Genomic DNA, 13,366 nt, shown 5'->3' with positions numbered 1-13,366 from the left:
CACTGCTGCTAATAATAAATTTTACCATTTAGACATGGCCATAATATGGTAGACAGTGTCAATAAAAGTATGGAGCAAAGATGATCCCTGTCTTTTAAGTAATGCCTTCTAATTACACGCCGGAAATGATCACGTGAAGTATGTAACTAATGGCTCTTAAAAGAGAAGAACGCACAACAATGTATCTATAGTGATACAAGGTACTGTGTACCCATACTCAGTTATATGCAGAATTGCAGGAGCAGACATTAAAAAATCTGTCTACTGCTTTCAAAGTCTACAAGGAAAAATTAAATTTCATTTGCATTTCTGACTAAAGTCTGTTTGCTGAAAAAAAAATGGGTTCAAAGGTTATTTGCTTCTTTTTTTTAAGCAAAGTGGTGGCAACAGACCTGTTATCTTTGGCAAATTTGTCTAAACTTTTCTATCTAATATTCTATAGATCACTAGAGGGCACTGTGGTATTTAGGCCACTCTGACCTCTCTGAGTACTTGGAAAGGTCTTGAACTCCCGAACAATGTCAGAAAGGTGAAAGGGCAGACTTTTTAACCGAGGGCCGGGGGGGGGGGGCGGGGGGGGGGAGGGGGAGAGAGAATGTGTTCTGGTAGCATCCACTTTTTGATTTTTCTAAAGCAAGTAAAAAATGCACGATCAGGGCAAAAGTCAAATTCATCCAAAGCCCTGAGCTCACCCTGTGATACTCAAAGACTTGTCACCTGGGGGGTCTGAAGGGGGCCCAGTGTCATCCCCATATCCTTGAGATTTAAATGGTGAGACTGGACTTTGATTTGCATACACCCACATTCTAGATGGCCACTCCCTCCACATGTGCTCAAGCCTCCTGCACGGACTGGGGGCAACTGCAGTGCAGAACGTTCAGGCGTGCAAACCGTGCAAACCTGCACTGTGCAAACCGAGAGCCACAAATGGTTTGAAACAATTTATGATATCCGGCCTCCTTCGACATGTATTAGCATATACCTGGTTTCTTTAACATACACTTTGTTTTTCCAAAACCACAAACAGTGTTGCTGGAACTTCATGTGGAAGTGCTTAAGGGGTGGAAAGTTAACACCTTTGTGATCCTTGCAGCCTCACGGTGGCTGTTAAACAAAAGCCTCTTTGTGGAGGCTTTCTCGAGATGTTTTCTTAACATGTTCCAAGTAGTTTTAGGCAGGGAACTAAAGTAAACAAGATGTTACCATGATAAAAACACTTGTGAAAACATTACAGAGCACACTTAGTAGTTTCTTTCACATAAAACTCTTCACAGTTTTGAGAAGTAAAATTCACAGAAAAAAACATTTTTTTTTTTTTAAAGCAAATGACCGATGACATGTCCTCTACTGTCGGTAGTCGTCGACCTTCTTGAAAGGGTCAAAGTTCTGCCCCTGGGCATTTTCCTATACCTTTTTTTCTCCTAGCCTATTAGAGCATGTAGAACACTTATTTTGTTTTAATAAATAATATACATCCGTCCAACATGCAAAGGAATTGTTTTGATCGTTGTGCATGGTGCTCTTCTCCAAGAGAAGCAGCCAAAAAATAAAAACAAAACAAAAACAAGAATTCCTTTCAAATGGATACCAAGCAAGGATGCACATTACACTCTTCTGAGATGTGACACAAATAACCATCTAGAAGAAAAACTAGGGGAAATATTCTTCCCAAGCACATAAGACTACATGGTATTTGTGAAACTATGGGTCTGTGTCTGATTTTACATTCTACGTTAGAAACAGGGAAATGTGGTCATGATTTCCTTCAATCTGCTCTCCACCTTGTCAGAGAATTGTATGAGCGCTTTTTGAAAAAGAAAAAGGGAAGAATTATAAATTCGTGTTTTCCCTGGTGAAGGTCGTGTCTTCAACCAGGTTTGAAAAGAAACAACCGATCCAAGTGGGGAGAGAATGGAAGAACACAGGGAGCTTCACCTATCTGGATTAGACTGGGTTTGTTTTTGTTTTGCTGTTATCGGAGGACTCCAAGCAAGGCAGGGCTGGAGGATTTCATCAGAGTTTAGCATGGGCACCTGCTGGTATCTGTTAGGGCTAACAAATACAACAGTCACATGGTAACTCATGGCTGATGGGTTAAAAAAAAAATCAACATGAAAACTGCAACTTGTTTTGAGAAGAAACAGGGAAATAAATGCGTACAATAGACTGGCTATCTGCTGATTCTGATAAAGCTTCCCTCTGTTGGCTGTGGGGGAAAGACAACAGGATGGTTATTTGTACAGTGTTTATCTTTGAAATCAAGGGCCCTGTGGTATACCTCACCTTGGGAACACACACTGCAGAATGATCACAGAAAAGTGTCAAATCTCTGGTTTTGATTTACCAACAGTTATGATATTTTGCTCTCAGGAGGGAAAAAAGATTATGCCTCATTTTTAGACCCATGAGTCTCCCCTCCCTTCCCTTAACCTCTCTGTGAACAGTGGCATTTTATTGTCAGATGGGATTTTTATCCTGAATAACTGATCTTGGCCTCTCTAAAAAGTTACATCTTATGAGCCTGAGCAAAACAGGGTCAAGGAACAGTTACTGAGCAAAGTCACTTTCTCCTTTCATACGGAGACCTAAAAACCAGGTGGAAAAACCCAAGCCCACCTAAGTATAAAAACTGTGGCTGGTGAATGAAGTAACAGGGCAAGGCATGCATGGATGTTTCCTCAAAATATGAATAAACCTAAGGGCTCTGTGAATCTAGACTAAAATAACCCAGGATAGCAACGGCCAAGGAAATACAAAAAGATTTCTCAGCTACGAATGTTACGATGCCAAAAAAAGTTTACCCTAGGTCAGAGGTCAGCAATCTAAATGCCCATTCCTTACATACGGTCCTACGGCTGCTTTTATGCCACGATGGCAGAGGTGAGGAGTTGTGAAACCCAGCATATTTACTGTCTGATCCTTTACAGAAAAAGCTTGCCATTACTTGCTTCCCCACCCCCATCACATTTGACTATGTGGGACTTTTGACAAGAACTTTATGGTTAAAAAATTTGTATTAAAGATTAGTCTCTTCTGACAGAGTAATGCTCTGCGGCGTCACGATACCTTTCCTAGGAATGGTCAGAAATGTTGGGATTTTTTTTTTTTAAATGTTTTATTTATTTATTCATGAAAGTCAGAGAGAGAGAGAGAGAGAGAGGCAGAGGCAGAGGGAGAAGCAGGCTCCCCGCAGAGCAGGGAGCCCAAAGCGGGACTCGATCCCAGGACCCTGGGATCATGACCCGAGCCGAAGGCAGATGCCCAACCATCTGAGCCACCCAGGCGCCCCAGAAATGTTGGGATTTTTAAAACTATCCCTCCTTTAAAAATATATGTAAGTGGATAGATAAGAAAAGAATGGTATGGGTCGGGCACTTTACATGATTTACCTCTTAATTCCAACAACCCTGAGAGGTGGGGTACTAATATTATTATCCCAAATTACATGTGCGGGTATTGATGCTCAGAGATGCTATGGAACTACCTCAAAGAACACACTAATACAAAGTGGCTTCACCACCCAATCTGCCTTTGCTTCAAAGCTTGTTCTACACCTACTGCCTAAAGTTGAAAGCATGTAGTTAATAAGCTGCACTGCTTCTAAGCAGGCAGTACTGTACAGCAGTTAAGAGCAGGCACTGAACTACAAAGGCAGATAGACAGCTTGGCTTTGGATCTTGACTCCAGCTCTTACTAGCTGTGTGACACTGGGGAAAATCACTTAACCCCTCTGTGTCAGTTTCCTTATCTGTCCCTTTCCTTATCCTTATCTGAGAGTAATACCTTAATATTATCAAGGTGGCTTGAGGATTAAATGAGTTAGACAGTTGACCCTTGAGAAATGTGGGAGTTAGGAACCCTGACCCCCTCACGTAGCAAATATCTGTAATTTTGACTCCCCAAAAACTTAACTACTAATAGCCTACTGTTCACAGGAAGACTTACCAACAACATAAAAAGCCAATTAACACATATTTATATATTGTATGTATTATATGGTAGATTCCAATAAAGTAAGCTATAGCAGAAAAGAAAATATTAAGAAAATCATGAGAAAAGAAAATATATTTATAAAACTACTGTATTTATTGGAAAACAAAAATGTGCATGTTAGTGGATCTCTGCAACAAATCTGTATTGTTCAAGGGTCAACTGCATATGTGAAGTACTTGGAACTGTCCCTGTTGCACAGATGTTTAATTATAAACTCTTACTAGGGGAGGGTAAAATCAGGGGATCAGAAGGTAGGTGGGAAAAAAAACTAGAAAGCAACAACTAAGTCAAGGTCAGAGTAATACTACATTTTGCTGAGTAGGAGTGCCTTGGAGAATCCAAGAACTGCTGATTATCAACCTGCTTAAACCATAAGAAAACACCTCTAGGAGAGGGATAATGGAAAAGAAGAGTGAACCCAAGAAACAGGTGCTTCCAGAATCTACAATCTGGCACAGTTAGAGAAGAAATGCTTAAAACATCACTTCCCAATAACAATGACTCCATGGTGACATGAGTCAAAGAGGCCACGTGGTTTCTCTGTTTGACCCACACGAAATACGGTAGCTCTTCCAGTCCAGTTCAATGGAAAGCAAAGTTGGTTTCACTAAAGCCACTGATTACTCTTTAGATGCCTAGAGATGTGGTAGAAGTGAATCTGCAAGAAGACTAACTTATTTTCCACTACATTAAGCAAGACACTGAAACCTGAAGACAACTCTGAATTTCCAAGAGCTAAAATCATGCTAGAGAGGAAACTCAGAATCCTGAATTCGTCATATATGGCCAATCAATGTGTAACTGAAGAAAGCAGTAAGAGAACAGTGAGTTCTAGGTTACTTTTTTTTTTTTTCTTCAGCATTTACTCTCCCTTTGCTGATTTACATACTCATTTTTCACACTCAGGAACCAAGTCTCTCCTCCCTAGCCCCCATGTGGTTCACGTGGGGTGAACACAGCTCTATCTGCTCTGGAGGTGGGCATCTGATGGGAGCCTGGCTACATCGCTGTGACTGGCTCAAAGCTGGAACACACGACTCAATCTGGGTCAATGACAGTCTGCCCAGGACTGTTGCTGGCACTACGGGAAAAGAGATGCACTCTGAGATGAATAAACTTACGGCATGGCATTGTCTTCCTTAGCTCTACTTGGAAAGAGCCTTAGAACAAAGGCAACACAGAAGAAAACTGAGCTAAGAGACACAGAACCAATACTCCCACAACACTGCTTAAGCATCTGAATCCAGCCATGGACTTCCCAGTTACAAGAGTCAATTATCATTCCCTACCCCCCGGCTTTTTTAGTTGGGGGGAAAGGATGAGGGGTTAAACCAATTTAAGTCAGGTTTCTGTAGCTTGCAAACAAAAGTCTTCTAACAAATACACATCGACAAATAAGTCTGAGGAAATAAACAAGCAACAGTTGCAGGTTCATAGTGGGCATTCCAATTCCACTGAGCAAATATGAACTGAGAACATGTCATTTCATGTGCAAAACCACAATAAAGAATTGAGAGGTCATTTCCTATAAAGAGCCAGCTTCCTAATATCCTTAGAAGGGGCTTTTTTTTTTTTTTAAAGGAATTGGCCTAGGCCCTAATTCTGATGATCTTTAGATTCTTTTCTTTAGTATGAGGTGTGGTTTGAAATTGTGCTATCAAATGGTGGAGGCACAGAAGGAAAAAAAAGATTATATATATGTAATATTATATATAATAAATATGTATTATATAATAAAAATATATATAATATATACATTTTTATACATCTATATCTCTATACATATCACATAACTGTCAGTTTATATAATAAATGGACTTCTGATTTGAGGATGAGGGTGGAAATACTTCGGTAATTAACATTTTCAAATGGATCATATTGGAAAACTGCCCTTTCCCCTTGTGACTCTAAAACTGATAGACTGAGAATGTTCATAGCAATTGTATATTTCTAGAGACTTTATGAAAATAAATCTTATTTACAGATGGTTATCAGCCATTCTACAGAAGAGCGAAATTAGCACCAATACATTCATCAAAGCTAGCACTGGTGCAGAAGGTGAAATCAGAATTTGAAAGTGGCTTCTACCGAGGTCTTTTTCTCTCACTATCTAAATACAATTAGGCAGTAACAAAATAATGATTTATAATGAGTGATTTATAAGAGAACAAAGCCCAATAACACTAACTTGAATCATAATAATTGTAAAGGGCTTTTGCTTACTCTGAAGTATCACTGTTCTTGAATGTTGATATTTAAACAAATTTCAGGCATCTCTTTTTAAAAAAATTTAGTACTGAAGTTTCTAATGACTGCCTCATGCTTTTCAAGTAAAATATTAAAGCTGGGAAGCTCTGAATTAGATTCACAGGCTTCATTAATTAAAAAACGATATTCACCAAAGCTCCTTTCAGGTAACACTGGATGTACCTTTAAGGGTAGGTTCTTATAATATTTGTATCCAGGTCCATAAAGCTAAATAGAGAGATTGCTTTAACAACATAAAGACCGCACAAAACTAGAAAACTGCACATGAATCAGCCTGCTTCTAGTTCTAGAGGCTTGAATGAGAGAGAAGAGACAGAAGGAAAGACCCCAAAAACCCAATTTGTAAGCCATCATGAAGCCAGATTTAAAGGAGTGATAAGTGCACATACGATGGATTACTGCATGATATGTAAATATACTAAATATAATGTATTATTATTTTCGGTCCATCTGTCAATGATTCAATGATACTATCAATAAATTTATGGGGGTGTCCATAACACAGGGTGGTTTAGTCTAAATTTTATTAAAAGACAAGGTAACGGTAGGGAAGGGAAATCATAAGATGTAGTGCAGAAACCTTTCACTTCAACTAGGAGAAGATTCATGTATCATTTATTTACAGAGATACTTTAACAGCCTTACAGATTCAAATGGAGTAACCCAAGTTTCAGTCACACTTTAATTGTAGAAATTAAAGTTACTCCATTCTCTCCAAAAGGACAAGAATCCAAGCTAAAGCCAACGTCAATATGGAAAGGTAAGAAGCAAGGTGGTAGCATTTCCTTGGCACCCATTTCTTGAGTTTATAAGGTCATTTGAAGAAAAAACAAAGAGGCCCAATCACCAAGCTACCACTGGCCAGTAACTGACAGCAGTTTTAAAAAATCAGAGTTAGTAGGTCAGTGATTCAGTATGCAGACACATGAATAAAAGTGAAAACTAAATTACTGCAAATTTAATACTGGGAGAATTTTCATTTAATCACTGTCATTCTGAGAAAATGGGTAAACACAGACCCTTACGAACAGCATCAAAACTGTCCTTGCTTATACCTCGTTTGCCCTTTACACTCAACCCTTGGCAAATTCTGTAACTATTCCTATGACAATGCACTAGACCTCATGATTTAGAGTCCATCCTCAAAATGGTGGTGTGGAACCCTCCATCAAAAAGGCATTTTATGAGGAAAAGCATGAGCAGCGGGAGGTGATGGCTATGTAAAAGAAAAAAGCAATATAAAATCATTCTTACTTTAGGAATGATTGGAAATCTTCACAAACTGCTTCACAGCCTGGCCACTTGCATACACCATGTCCATAGAGAGGATGACTATGGGGATGCTCCTCATGGGACAAACTGAAAAAAAAAACACACACACACACACACAAAAGGACAAGAGAATGAATATGTTGCCAAGAACCATCCCCCCAGACTTAAAAGGCAAGAGGAATCCACATGGCTGAAAGTGGACATGGAGGAACCGAGGGTCTTTTTCCCCATGAATTTACTATTTCCAAATTGTTATTTAAAAGGAAGAGTTAAATTCCAAAATGTGAATAGTCCAATGTTAGAAATGTGACCACCATGTATGAAAAGTGTTTGACAGGCTTTTGTTAGAGGCAAAGCTCTCCACACTCAGGCTGTGAAGGATTCTTTAAAAAGCTAGAATTTATCATTTAATCTACATAATGAAAATGATAAAATCTGTACTTGATTTTGAGATTCTCTTGCTGTTCTCTACCCAGAATATATTTTCCTCCTCCCTTCCACCAAAAAACTGCTTTCACATAATTGTATGATCGTTTCATAAATTAATTTTATCAAGCAAAGAATAGAGCAATGAAATAATTTAGAATAAAATAATTTAGAAAGACAAATATATCCAAGTAGATGATTAGCTTTAAAAAGACACTGATAACTGCAGAAAGATTATAGCCCTAAAATTATAGACACCAAGAGTGAGAAAAAACTTGGCATGAACACGAGGGGTTAATCCTCCAATGGGGTTCCAATCAATACATAATGATTTGACCACAAGGATCCAAGTCATGGGATGCTTTGATCCACGCCATGTGGTGCTTGGGGAAGTATATCTGTTGCACTCGCTGATGAACCATATTCTCAAATATTTTCTCTATCGGATTTCTGCATCCAGACTTCTTTCAAATTATTTTTCCAGTCGTTTCCATAACCTTATATTGCACCAAACAGAAATGTAAAACTAACAGAGAGTTCTGTTTCGTACTCAAGCACATTCCCTTCAAGGAAAGGGCTATTTTGCAACTTACTCCACTGCCTCTCTGTGACTTTGAACTTCAATCATGACTACACACACACACATGCATGCATGCACACGTGGCTTCTATTTTATATTACCACCAGGATGTGTATTCATATGTCATCTATCGATTCACATTCACAGAGCAGACATACACAAATGCCACTTGTCCCTGACTTATAACATAATGAATCCACAGAGGGCATATTATGAACAGTTAAACTAAGGAGCAGTAGGAGTAAACACACATGTGCACAGAACTACACCTTATCAAGGATCAATAGGTCTCTCTATGGCTTTTAAATAATTACGCTGGAAATCTAACATAACTTGACAATAATGACAAGCTTCTCTGCCTTAAAACAGAAAATACATCTGGGAACCAGAAAAAAATTACAGAAGTCTAACTCATAAAGGTGTCCCCAGAAGAGAAAAGACTAACACGAGTGAACGAAGGTAGCTCTGTAGAGAGACTTATAAAGCCCAATGACAAAAGGATATTCTCTAAGCAGTGAAGAGGGCAAAAGTCCATTGGACCAAAGGAAAGAATTACTGCCAATCCAAGTTCATCTTTGGAATTTTTAAAGACTAAAATCAATTACATAAGATGATGGACGCTAGTGAAACTATTTTGGTTCATGGTCATGACACAAGTAAATCAAGTCATTATGCTGTACAACTTATACACGCTATATGTCAATTACATCTCAATACAGAAAAAACAGATATGGTACCAAAACAGAATTTCAAATGACTACTGACAATATTTGAAATTAAAGAATCCTCCTAAGGACTAGAATTTTTAGTTATTTTGAGGGAAGGAAATCATTTAAAAAGAAAGCTATTCCTACCAATAGCTTAAGAAAGAAAGAAAAAAAAAAACCCTAATTATTTTCTTTACCAACTTAAGTCTGTATAAAAAATAGATAATACACACTTTTGACAAATTAAGGTATGAAGATTTATATCCTCCTTTTATATTTAACATAATTTTGTTATTAAATAATTTCTCATGCTATCAACTGTCTTCAAAACTTTATTTACTGAAGCTAACAGCTCATCATAAACCATCTTGGCCCTAGTTACATACCAAAATTTCTCTAACCATCCATTTTGGACACTGAGATTCCCTTAATGTTTCATATGTTTATGAATAATGTTAAAAATAAAATTTACCAGGTTAAACATTCCAGTATATAACTGATTTTTACAAAACACATTCAGGGAAATGGGATGAGTCAGTTAATGAGGACTAAGTTTTAAAATTCACTATGAATATTCTATCAAGTTGCTCTCAAGAGATGCTACATGCTGAGTGCATTCTTACCCATTATATGTATTTTGTGTGATCCTTTACGTTGGAAACCAAATGCCTCAACTAGTTAAGATATAAAATTAATACCCCTAGTTAAAAACAGCAAAGGATTGTTCTATCGTGCTTTTTTGTTGTTGTTGTTAACTGGAGAGTGTTCTGAAAAGTATGAAAGAAAATGGTATGTCTTCACTAGAGGGATTTATGACTAGAAATAAAATATACATGATTTAACACAGACTCTGCCATCCGTCTCCCCCACCCAATCCCTCTGCTTTTTGATTAACTTGTTTGTGAGGCCCTGTGGCTTGAATAAAAACTACTCTGCTCTAAGAATTTATTTTTTGATCAACTTGGTATCCTTATTTCAAAGTAAGGACAGAGGACAGTTCACTAAGGCCTTAGAAAGACAACCACGGACAACTGAAGTCTAAAGAAACAAAGTCCTCACACACATATACATAGTTACATACTCAGAAGACCTCTTGAAAACTTAACTGTACATTAGAACCATATTTATTATGAAATTAAGATATGCTCTTATTTTAGTAACTTCACATAACACGGGGCGCCTGGGTGGCTCAGGTCATGATCCCAGGGTCCTGGGATTGAACCCCGCATCAGGCTCCCTGCTCCGCAGGAAGCCTGCTTCTCCCTCTCCCACTCCCCCTGCTTGTGTTCTCTTTCTCTCTCACTGTCTCTCTGTGTCAAATAAATAATAAATAAAATCTTAAAAAAAAAAGTTCACATAACACTAACTCTGAGTTGGCTACTGAAGAAGGTCCATTCCTCATGCCATCCCGCCCTCATCCCACACCTAATAACCCCACCCTAGATAACACTGTTAACATCTGGTACATTATTGTGCTACATTTTTCCTCTAATGTCTTAGTAGTTTACAAAAATAGAAACTATAAACGCCATTGTTACTTGTTTTTCATGTTTAATATATAATCGAACAGTTTGATTTATTTTTTGCATCTCACAGGTACATTTCTTCAGGCCCCGCAGGAAATGGCCCTGCAAGCGTACAGCGAGGGACGTTCCACATTCCCATCTAAGAGAGCTTGCTGCAATTTATAGCCAGACTGGCGTTCCACCTGATGTGCATTCCAAGTAAAGCTGGTTAATGATGACCACGAGCAGGTGCAGAACTTGAAGCTCTGAAATCTTTATTTCTTTTATCCGCACTCCTGATTTCCTAAAAGATGAAGGCCATTCAACCCCATTCCTACCCAAATCTCCTGGTAAACTTAGGTATAAGCAGGGCTTCACGGGGATCCAAACATTTTTAATAAGGCTTTGATGCATCTCAGCGTGCAGGACCACTGGCTCTGGCCGCCCTGACCCGCATGGCCAGTAACTATAATTGGATACTTTTAAATACACAGTTGTCTGAAATAAAGTGCTTCGCTATGGCAGGAAAAGGAATAGGCTGGCGGTGGCACCTTGGTAGAGTATCTCTGGACAAACACATAAGGAACCATAAAATTGTCAGGGATGATGAAGAAACGAAATTTTCACCATATCACTTTTGAAGTTTTTATGCTGTACACTGCAGAAGTGTTTTGCTGTGCAATTGTTATTTTCTTTTTCATATATATGTATGAACATGTACATATATAAGCACACATGAAAAAGTCAAGTGCTACTCAGGACTCAACACTGAGACTGCCATTTGCCCCGAGAGAGGCAGAGCAGAGCCCATGGTGCGTGTGGCCGAGTCCTGCTTCTGGCCTTTCAGTCGCGCTGTATGGTATACCAGGCTGTACTTCTGAATGCGAGCGTTTCTGTGTCATCGGAACAGCGGAACAGACATTTATATTCTGACTGCCTTTCGGGATGTGCCAAAAGGTAAAAGAAGGGAAATTTACTCTTCTTATGTCAGAGTATATCAGCCGAAGCCATAACTTTGACACAGACTTCAGCCTCTGAGAAGATTTTATATAATGGCGATGGTTCCTCAGTGGTGACTCTTTACTATGTCCTTCCAAGTTCACTTTTTTTTTTTTTAAAGATTTTATTTATTTATTTGACAGAGAGATACACAGCAAGAGAGGGAACACAAGCAGGGGGAATGGGAGAGGGAGAAGCAGGCTTCCCGCCAAGCAGGAAGCCCGATGCGGGGCTCCATCCCAGGACCCTGAGATCATGACCTGAGCCGAAGGCAGACGCTTAACGACTGAGCCACCCAGGCGCCCCCAAGTTCACTTCTTAATGACAACTTGAAACTGGAATCATTCAACTCACCTGCTGTGCAGCTAAGAACAATTTCTCATCTCAGCCCCTACTCTTTAGTGTCCTTACTAGTCCTATAAAGTTAATTTTCTCTGGTGTAACCAAGAGGAGAATAATCTTTGAAGGAGATGAAGTCAATAGACACCACGCTGGACCCCAAGACATTTCCTGCCAAATTAAAGGCAGTTTTCCTTTCTCCTCAAGGCGCACTCTCAGCTTTTCTGGTGCCCTGACCCAAGTTCTCATGGTTGTCTTTGGGGTCTCCCCCAACTTGTGTGGTTTCCCTTTTCCAAGAGTGCTCTGTTTTCTTCCTCTCAAAATTCCTGATTCATCTGTGACAGAAGTCTACATCTGTGTGCATCAGGTTTATAGCTTCTCTCCCCCCTGCTTCCCTCAAATTAACCCCAAATTATAAATTGTGTATTATTTCACTGGCATGTTATTTCATAAACTGAGTTATGAAAGACCGCTGGTCATTCTCCAATCACTCAAAAAGGTGGAATAGGTTTTTCTTTTTAAATGTTATTGAGAGATTCATACACCATATAATTCACTCTTTTCACATGTACAAGCCAATGGTTTTGAATATGTTCAGAACTGTATAACCACATCACATATAATTTTAGAACATTTTTGTCACACCAAAAAGGAATCCTCTACCCATTAACAATCACTCCTCAACTCTTCCCAACCTTCAGCTCCTTCCAACCACTAGTCTTCTGTTTCTAGACATATACTTATTCTGGACATTTCATATAAATAGCATCATACAAGATGTGTTTTGTGACTGCCTTCTTCCACTTAGCATAATGTTTTGGAGGTTCATCCCCACTGTAGCATGTGTCAGTACGTCTTTTCTTTTTTTACAGCTGAATAGTATTCCACTGGATGTATAGAAACACACTTTAAAAAAAAAAAATCCATTCATCCACTGATGGGACATCTGGGCTGTTTCCACATTCTAGCTATTGTGAAGAATGGTGATATGAGAATGTATGTCCATGTACATGATTAAACTTACGTTCTCAATTCTTTGGGGTCTATGTCTAAGGGGAGAATTGGCAGGTCATGTGGAAAACCTATGGTTAACATTTTGAGGAAATGCCAGACCAATTTTGAAAGCAACTACACTACCTTATATTCTGACCAGGATTGTTTGAGGGTTACAATTTCTCCACATACTTGCCAACACCTGCTATACGTGTTTATTTTGGCCATCTTGGTAGATGTAAAGTGGTACCTTTCTGTGTTTCTGATTTGTATGTATTTAATGT

The 13,366-nt window shown here is 38.8% G+C and overlaps 1 protein-coding gene across 13 annotated transcripts in view; it reads right to left on the bottom strand.

Moving 5' to 3' along the window:
* FOXP1 (forkhead box P1) overlaps window positions 1-13,366 on the bottom strand; it is a 375,324-nt gene that overhangs the window by 50,945 nt on the left and 311,013 nt on the right. For 12 of the 13 annotated variants that reach the window (XM_064593678.1, XM_064593689.1, XM_064593683.1 and 9 more), the window contains one exon: window positions 7,516-7,620. The exons of the other annotated variant lie outside the window; for it this stretch is intronic. In XM_064593678.1, coding sequence (XP_064449748.1) covers window positions 7,516-7,620 — 105 coding nt within the window. The remainder of the gene's footprint in view (window positions 1-7,515; window positions 7,621-13,366) is intronic. 13 annotated transcript variants of the gene reach the window in all.

Source organism: Mirounga angustirostris, unplaced genomic scaffold (assembly GCF_029215605.1).
Source record: "Mirounga angustirostris isolate CCGP_5_RB_7025 unplaced genomic scaffold, mMirAng1.0.hap1 SCAF_1, whole genome shotgun sequence".
Taxonomy (NCBI): domain Eukaryota; kingdom Metazoa; phylum Chordata; class Mammalia; order Carnivora; family Phocidae; genus Mirounga; species Mirounga angustirostris.
The sequence above is the reverse complement of the archived record's forward strand: the minus strand, read 5'-3'. Positions and strand labels throughout refer to the sequence as shown.